General features: G+C 45.3%; 1 protein-coding gene across 2 annotated transcripts; it reads left to right on the top strand.

Annotated features, from left to right (window-relative positions):
• Positions 1–359: 359 nt before the first annotated feature.
• LOC149440503 (uncharacterized) lies at positions 360–8,590 on the top strand. 2 transcript variants are annotated; one of them, XM_089658565.1, is made up of 6 exons: positions 360–427; positions 1,799–1,922; positions 2,039–2,229; positions 2,325–2,495; positions 2,600–2,741; positions 4,143–8,590. In XM_089658565.1, exons 2-6 carry the CDS (start codon positions 1,838–1,840, stop codon positions 5,279–5,281), a joined length of 1,728 nt encoding a protein of 575 aa, XP_089514691.1. In that variant the 5' UTR covers positions 360–427; positions 1,799–1,837; the 3' UTR covers positions 5,282–8,590. The 2 variants fall into 2 exon arrangements, with proteins under 2 accessions (XP_089514691.1, XP_089514690.1); XM_089658564.1 differs by lacking the exon at positions 360–427 and adding an exon at positions 453–1,322.

Raw genomic sequence — 8,590 nt, 5'->3', positions numbered from 1 at the left:
GGTACTACTCTGACCCGGATTCCTATTTTCTGAACTATTGGGACAGTTGACCAAATTATTTTTATTGGCCCCCAACATCCAAATTGTCGGGACCGGTTTTGGGTGCCCCCCCTTCTTCATGCACCAAACAGAACTAATACACAAAGTTCCAGCAGAATGTTGAGGAACGTTTACTGCAAATAAAGAAGTATCATAGACGGCGCTGATTGGTAGTTGTTGGAAATGCGCTAATACAGCGCCAATCACCTCTGGTGGAGCAGAAACATTGGCGTGGTGCTGACCGAGATTTGCTGTTCCTATATTCTCCACTAGGTGCTGATCTCATGACAGGAAGTGATGTCACAAACATGCAGACAGGAGGTTCCGGGTGAGAGGTGAGTTGGGAGGAAGTAGAGAGGAGACATTGCTGGAACTGGCAGCAGAAGAGGTAATGGGATCTGATTTTATATGTACACCCAGTAACCCAACATCACGTCCGTCCTCTTCCTCCATCGTCATGTCCATCCACTTCCTCCATCGTCCCATCCATCCTCTTCCCCCATTGTCATGTCCGTCCTTTTCCTCCATTGTCATGTCCATCCTCTTCCTCCATTCTCATATCTGGCTTCTTCCTCCACCGTCCTGTCCGTCCTCTTCCTCCATCATCCCATCCATCCTCTTCCCCCATAGTCATGTCAATCCTCTTCCTCTATCATGTCCGTCCTCTTCCTCTATCGTCATATCCGTCCTCTTCCTCCACCATCATATCCGTCCTCTTCCTCCACCATCATGTCCATCCTCTTCCTCCATCCATCATCCTCTTCCTCCACTATCATGTCCGTCCTCTTCCTCCATCGTCACGTCCTCTTCCTCCACCATCATGTCCGTCCTCTTCCTCCACCATCATGTCTGTCCTCTTCCTCCACCATCATGTCTGTCCTCTTCCTCCATCGTCACGTCCCGTCCTCTTCCTCCATCGTCACGTCCCGTCCTCTTCCTCCATCGTCACGTCCCGTCCTCTTCCTCCATCGTCACATCCCGTCCTCTTCCTCCATCGTCACGTCCGTCCTCTTCCTCCATCGTCACGTCCGTCCTCTTCCTCCATCTTCACCGTGATGTCTTCTATCTCCGGCAGATGCACATTAACACCCACAGGATAATATAATCATTTTATTTGTTTTAATAGCTCTTCCATATGCTGTAGAGCTGTACAGAGAACACTGAGCCAGTCACATTAGTCTCTGTACCAGAGGAGCTTAGACTCCCCCACAGTCACACACTATTATTATTATACATTTATATAGCTCTGACATATACCGCAGCGCTGTACATTGACCGGAGAGGTGAGGAGGATTCTGAGAGGTCACATGACATCATTCATCTCTATTAATAAAACACAGACCTGACCGGAGAGGTGAGGAGGATTCTGAGAGGTCACATGACATCATTCATCTCTATTAATAAAACACAGACCTGACCAGAGAGGTGAGGAGGATTCTGGGAGGTCACATGACATCACTCTCGTCTCTATTAATAAAACACAGACCTGACCGGAGAGGTGAGGAGGATTCTGGGAGGTCACATGACATCAATCATCTCTATTACTAAAACACAGACCTGACCGGAGAGGTGAGGAGGATTCTGGGAGGTCACATGACATCACTCTCATCTCTATTATTAAAACACGGACCTGACCGGAGAGGTGAGGAGGATTCTGGGAGGTCACATGACATCACTCTCATCTCTATTAATAAAACAGACCTGACCGGAGAGGTGAGGAGGATTCTGGGATGTTTCACTGTATCATTGTGTGTGTCAGGTTCCTATACGGTGTCAGGATGTCACTGTCTATTTCTCCATGGAGGAGTGGGAGTATTTAGAAGGACACAAGGACCTCTACAAGGACGTCATGATGGACAATCAGCCGCCCCTCACATCACCGGGTAAGAGGAGACTTTATTGTAAAGGAGAGAGCAGTACGGAGGATCCACCTAGATCCCCCGTCATCTGATAAACACATAGAAACAATGGATTCAGTCAGTGTGTGTGTTTCCTACAGATGGATCCAGTCATGGGAACCCACCAGAGAGATGTCCCCGTCCTCTGGATTCCCGGGATTCCTCACAGGAAGGTCCCACCATCCCTCACCATCATCTGGTGGATGGATCCAGTCATGGGAACCCACCAGAGAGATGTCCGCGTCCTCAGGATTCCTCACAGGAAGATCACACCATCCCCCACCATCATCAGGTATACGTATGAAGAACAAAGACCAACAGTGACAATACGTTCTCCACCTTAGCAACATTATTAAAATTAACGTAAATATTTTGTTACATTTACAGAATGATAGCCCAAGCACTTTTAATATCATTGTAAAACAAGAGATCAAAGAGGAGTGCGAGGAGGTCGATGTGATGGAGAAACTTTCAGAAGGACAAATGAAAGCCATGGTGGAGTCACCAAGCAGTAGAAGTCCTTTTAATCTCCAAGACGGGTCACAGGAACCTCACGAGGTTTGTTCAAATCTAAAGAAACCGATACAATGTGATCTTCTATTGCTCTACTTGGGGCTTGGCTATGAGTGTTAATGCTTTTTTTTATCGTTCTGTGACTTTAGGATGGCAAACCGATGGATATGAAGGTTAAGGTCAAAGAGGAAGAAGAAGACGCCTATGTTATGGTTGATCAGCAATCTGCAGAGGAGGATGGGACGGTGGTGACAGTCAAAGTGGAGGAACCTTTTCTAAACATCAGCTCAGGTAACTTTTCACATTTTTTTTAACTTCTTTGTGTCTAAGAAAAGTCTACTGATGGAAGGTGACTGAGAACCAGCAGATCTGTAGAACATCTGATGGAATGAGATTGGATTATTAGTTTTGTAAATGCCAAATTAGTTCAGAAAGGATGACCATATGAAAGGTCCATCTCCATTCCTCAATATAACGTCATGTTCCCAACAAATGAGGAGGAGATACTGGGCACCATATGAAAGGTCCATCTCCATTCCTCAATATAACATCATGTTCCCAACAAATGAGGAGGAGATACTGGACACCATATGAAAGGTCCATCTCCATTCCTCAATATAACGTCATGTTCCCAACAAATGAGGAGGAGATACTGGACACCATATGAAAGGTCCATCTCCATTCCTCAATATAAAATCATGTTCCCAACAAATGAGATACTGGACACCATATGGAAGGTCCATCTCCATTTCTCAATATAACATCATGTTCCCAACAAATGAGATACTGGACACCATATGAAAGGTCCATCTCCATTCCTCAATATAACGTCATGTTCCCAACAAATGAGGAGGAGATACTGGACACCATATGAAAGGTCCATCTCCATTCCTCAATATAACGTCATTTTCCCAACAAATGAGGAGGAGATACTGGACACCATATGAAAGGTCCATCTCCATTCCTCAATATAACGTCATGTTCCCAACAAATGAGGAGGAGATACTGGACACCATATGAAAGATCCATCTCCATTCCTCAATATAAAATCATGTTCCCAACAAATGAGATACTGGACACCATATGGAAGGTCCATCTCCATTCCTCAATATAACGTCATGTTCCCAACAAATGAGGAGGAGATACTGGACACCATATGGAAGGTCCATCTCCATTCCTCAATATAACATCATGTTCCCAACAAATGAGGAGGAGATACTGGACACCATATGGAAGGTCCATCTCCGTTCCTCAATATAACATCATGTTCCCAACAAATGAGGAGGAGATACTGGACACCATATGAAAGGTCCATCTCCGTTCCTCAATATAACGTCATGTTCCCAACAAATGAGGAGGAGATACTGGACACCATATGAAAGGTCCATCTCCATTCCTCAATATAACGTCATGTTCTCAACAAATGAGGAGATACTGGACACCATATGAAAGGTCCATCTCCATTCCTCAATATAACGTCATGTTCCCAACAAATGAGTTGGAGATAGGTATATCTGCATTCTTCACCATGATGTCCTTCATGAACATCCACCATGACTTGGCATGCTCTGTACACATTGGTGTTCCAGGTGTTTCTCATTCCATGTTGAGTTCAGTGAAATACTTGACATTGTACATGACTCTCACAAAAGATGAAAATGTTTTAATGTGAAAAACGTTCTTTCCCTACAGATGGGCGTTATGTCCAGGATACCTCAGCTGACGATTATGAAGAAGACGGTGGCATCTCTCCAGGAGGAAACCCTGTTACCCATAGCCGACTCAGTCACGTCGATGGATCACTAGATCCTTCCAACCCTGACAACTATTCTGATAAATCTCAGCCCCTCAAACACGGTTGTTCCGAATGCGATAAATGCTTTAGAAATAAGTCCGATCTTATTGTCCATCAGAGGATGCACACGGGCGAGCGCCCTTTTCTATGTACAGAGTGCGGGAAATGTTTCACATCCAAATCGCATCTGGCCAGGCACCAACGCTATCACACTGGGCAGCGCCCCTATTCATGTCCAGAGTGCGACAAATCTTTCAAAGAGAAGTCGGACCTGGTCCAACATCTGAGGAGTCACACGGGTGAGAAGCCTTATTTATGCACAGAATGCGGCCAGTGCTTCACACGAAAAACGTATCTGATGACTCATCTGAGGGGACACACCGGAGAGACTCCATTTTCTTGTCAGGATTGTGGGAAAGGATTTACGGCAAAAAGTACGCTCAACATGCACCGGCGAACGCACACGGGCGAAATGCCATATACGTGCATAGAGTGCGGGAGAAGCTTCAAGCAGAAAGGTAACCTGATCCATCACCGCCTGATTCATACAGGCGAGCGTCCATTTCCTTGTCCACAGTGCGGGAAAGACTTCCGCCTGAAGTCTGCCCTCGCCCTTCATCGCAAAATCCATGCTGCCGAGGAGATCTTTTCATGCACGGAGTGCGAGCTGTCCTTTCCAACCAAGTCGCAGTTTGACATACACCTGAGAAGCCATTCCGGCGAGAAGACCTTCCCATGCCTAGAGTGCGGGAAACTGTTCATAACAAGGAAGAAGCTGCAGAGACACCAGAAGGCTCACACCGGGGAGAAGCCATTTGCCTGCTTCGAGTGCGAGAAATCGTTCACCACAAAGACACATCTCCTCAGGCACCTGAGGGTTCACACGGGGGAAAAGCCCTTCTCGTGCCCCAGCTGTGGCAGATTTTTTACCCAAAAGGAAAGCCTTAACAAGCATTTAAAACGCCGTGCTTGCGGGAAGCACATTGCTGCTTCGAGTGAAGGAAACCCTTTACATGGAGTAGACATGATAGACTAAGTCACCTTCTGGCTCTTTATCTCCTGGGGACATCAATGAGTTCTTCTTGGCGAAGCTTCTGCCAATGTTCCTGCCCACTTCACCGAGGAATTTGGTGGAGTACCAACCCTTTCATATGGTGCCCAGTATCTCCTCCTCATTTGTTGGGAACATGACGTTATATTGAGGAATGGAGATGGACCTTCCATATGGTGTCCAGTATCTCCTCCTCATTTGTTGGGAACATGACGTTATATTGAGGAATGGAGATGGACCTTTCATATGGTGTCCAGTATCTCCTCCTCATTTGTTGGGAACATGACGTTATATTGAGGAATGGAGATGGACTTTCCATATGGTGTCCAGTATCTCCTCCTCATTGATTGGGAACATGACGTTATATTGAGGAATGGAGATGGACCTTCCATATGGTGTCCAGTATCTCCTCCTCATTAGTTGGGGACATGACATTATATTGAGGATTGGAGATGGACCTTTCATATGCTGTCCAATATCTCCTCCTCATTTGTTGGGAACATGATGTTATATTGAGGAATGGAAATGGACCTTCCATATGGTGTCCAGTATCTCCTCATTTGTTGGATTCTATATTCTGTACTGAAAACTAAAATGACCATAAACAGGAGACTAGGATCCCCTATAAATAGTCATAGCATGTGTGTAGACCAGGAGATCAGGTCAGAGATCTCACCACTGAAGCCCTATGAGATATAAGAAACTTTTGGGGGAGTTTGGTTTTCCAGTGGAGAGCAAGCTTTTTATTAGCATTTTTTTTCTTGGCAAACAGAAGTCTTAGATGTACTTTTGTCAGATCCATATCTACAGTAGTCTGCAAAGGGTCAGGCCTCTATTTTATTTTTTGCTTCTATAGAAAAAAAATATACTACGCAGCTCTGTACATCAAATTATAATGGAAAAATTATGGACGCCAACCATAGCATGGAGAGAAACAGGACAAAAGAGGAGAAGAACCTTTCCAGACTCAAGAATCCTTCCCTAGCACAAGAGAAGAGGTCCCCTTTTCAACACAAGGGAGAAGAGGACCCTTACTAAACATAAGTGGAGAAGAAGAGCCAAACAAATATGAGAAGGAAAAAAACCCTTCCTGAACACAAAAGGAGATGAACCTTCCCGAATTTAAGAGGAGAAGATGAACCTTCCTGAACTTAAGAGAAGAGGGCCCTTCCCATACACAAGGAGAAAAGAGTACCCTTCTCAAACTTAAGAGGGGAGAGGACCCTTCCAGAACACAAGAGGAGAACAGGACCCCTCCTAAACTTAAGAGGAGAAGAGGACCCTTCCCGAACTTAAAAGGAGAAGATGACCCTTTCTTAACTCAAGAGGAGAGGAGGACCCTTACCTAACTTAAGAGGATGAAGATAATCCTTCCTGAATGTAGGAGGCAAATAGGACCCTTCCAGAACCCAAGGGGAGAGGAGCAGCCTAGCCGAACTCAAGAAGGGAAGAGGACCCTTCCTGAACTCAAGAAGGAAAGAGGACCCTTTCTGAACTCAAGAAGAGAAGAGGACCCTTCCTGAACTCAAGAAGAGAAGAGGACCCTTCCTGAACTCAAGAAGAGAAGAGGACCCTTCCTGAACTCAAGAAGGGAAGAGGACCCTTCCTAAAATTAAAAGAAGAAGAGTACCCTTCCTGAACTCAAGAAGGGAAGAGGACCCTTCCTAAAATTAAAAGAAGAAGAGTACCCTTCCTGAACTCAAGAAGGGAAGAGGACCCTTCCTAAAATTAAAAGAAGAAGAGGACCCTTCCTGAACTTAAGAGGACCCTTCCCATACTTAAGAAGAGAAGACAAACCTTCCCAAACTTAAGAGGAGAAGACGATTCCTCCCGAACACAAGAGGAGAAGTGACCCCTTCTAAAACTTAAGATTAGAAGAGGACCCTTTCTGAGTTTAAAAGGGGGAGAAGACCCTTCCTGAACTTAAGAGGTGAAGAGTTCTCCTTCCCGAACTTAAGTGGGGAAGAGGACCCTTCCCGACCTTAAGAGGAGAAGAGGACACTTCCCGACCTTAAGAGAAGAAGAGGACCTTTCCCGAACGTAAGAAGAGAAGAGGGCACTTCCTGAACTTATGAAGAGAAGATGGCCCTTTCCGAACTTAAGAGGAGAAGAGGGCCCTTCCGGAACTTAAGAGGACCCTTCATAAACTTAAGAGAGGAAGAGGACCCTTCTCAAGCTTTAGAGCTGAAGAAGACCCTTCCCAAACTTAAGATGAGAAGAGAACCCTTCCTGAATTTAAGAGGAGAAGATGACTGTTTCTGAACTCGAGAGGAGAGGAGGACCCTTAATTAACCTAAAAGGATAAAGATTACCCTTCCTGAATGTAGGAGGCAAATAGGACCTTTCCAGAACCCAAGGGGAGAAGAGCAACCTTGCTGGTCAAAAGAAGAGGCAAATTTCCGAACACAAGCAGAAGTCCCTTCCGAACACGAGAGAAAAAGTGGAGCCTTCTCAAACACAAGTGGAGAATCCTTCTTGAACACAAGGAGAAGAGGACATTTGCCAAGCAATCTTACAATCTACAAGGTGGTGGTGATTTAGAAAGACATAGTGGAGCGTTTGGAGTCCAGAGGGGATGTTTCTTTTGGCCCTTTACCACTCGGGCTGTCTATAATACAAAATATATCTGAAGTCAGAACTACAATCAGACTTCTACATACACCTATTCAGCCACTCCTGTAACACTACATAGAAGGAGTACACCATTATTCAGAGCCTTAAGCTTCACAGAGTCTCCATTGTTACCTCCTACAAGACTGCTCATTGTACCATGTAGGACCATCATCTCCTTGGCAAAGGTCCTTCACGTGCTCCTCCATCATTTAAACTTGGCTGAAAGTCTCCTTCTCTGGCTTTTATTTTGGCACACCTCCAGTGCCCGGTGTCTGTACCATGGTATGTTGATCATTACATTAGTCTTTTGAACTAGCTGCAGCTTTCAGTGATTGGCTGACAGTGGTCCAGTTCCTGTCACGTGACCTATACCCTGGCAGGTCCATCACTGGACTTTACCCCCCAATGACATGGTGACTATTCTTATTAAGGATTGCTGATAATGTTGCTACGAAATAGGGGGAACCACATGGATGTTATGTGACCGGCTCAAGTCTACCCACCCAGCCCTACACGGGTTCCGGTAATGTTGGACATGGTGGACATTTTGACTAAGGATAATTACTCGTGCCGAACTGTTGACTTGTATGTACAATTATGTAACCTTGTTTATAAACGTTGTTTGAGTAAAAGCTTGTTCTTTTGGCATAGATACCGCAATAAATCCAATTCTTAGTTGTG

Source organism: Staurois parvus, unplaced genomic scaffold (genome assembly GCF_062004578.1).
Source record: "Staurois parvus isolate SC_StPar_1 unplaced genomic scaffold, SC_StPar_1.0 ptg001079l, whole genome shotgun sequence".
Classification (NCBI taxonomy): Eukaryota; Metazoa; Chordata; class Amphibia; order Anura; family Ranidae; genus Staurois; species Staurois parvus.
This window is presented reverse-complemented; position numbering and strand designations above follow the sequence as displayed.

Coding starts and splice junctions, on each gene's coding strand:
- LOC149440503 (XM_089658565.1), top strand. CDS start 1,838: ATGGAGGAGTGGGAGTATTTAGAAGGACACAAGGACCTCTACAAGGAC. Junction 1,923..2,038: donor GCCGCCCCTCACATCACCGG/GTAAGAGGAGAC, acceptor TGTTTCCTACAG/ATGGATCCAGTCATGGGAAC. Junction 2,496..2,599: donor GGTCACAGGAACCTCACGAG/GTTTGTTCAAAT, acceptor CTGTGACTTTAG/GATGGCAAACCGATGGATAT.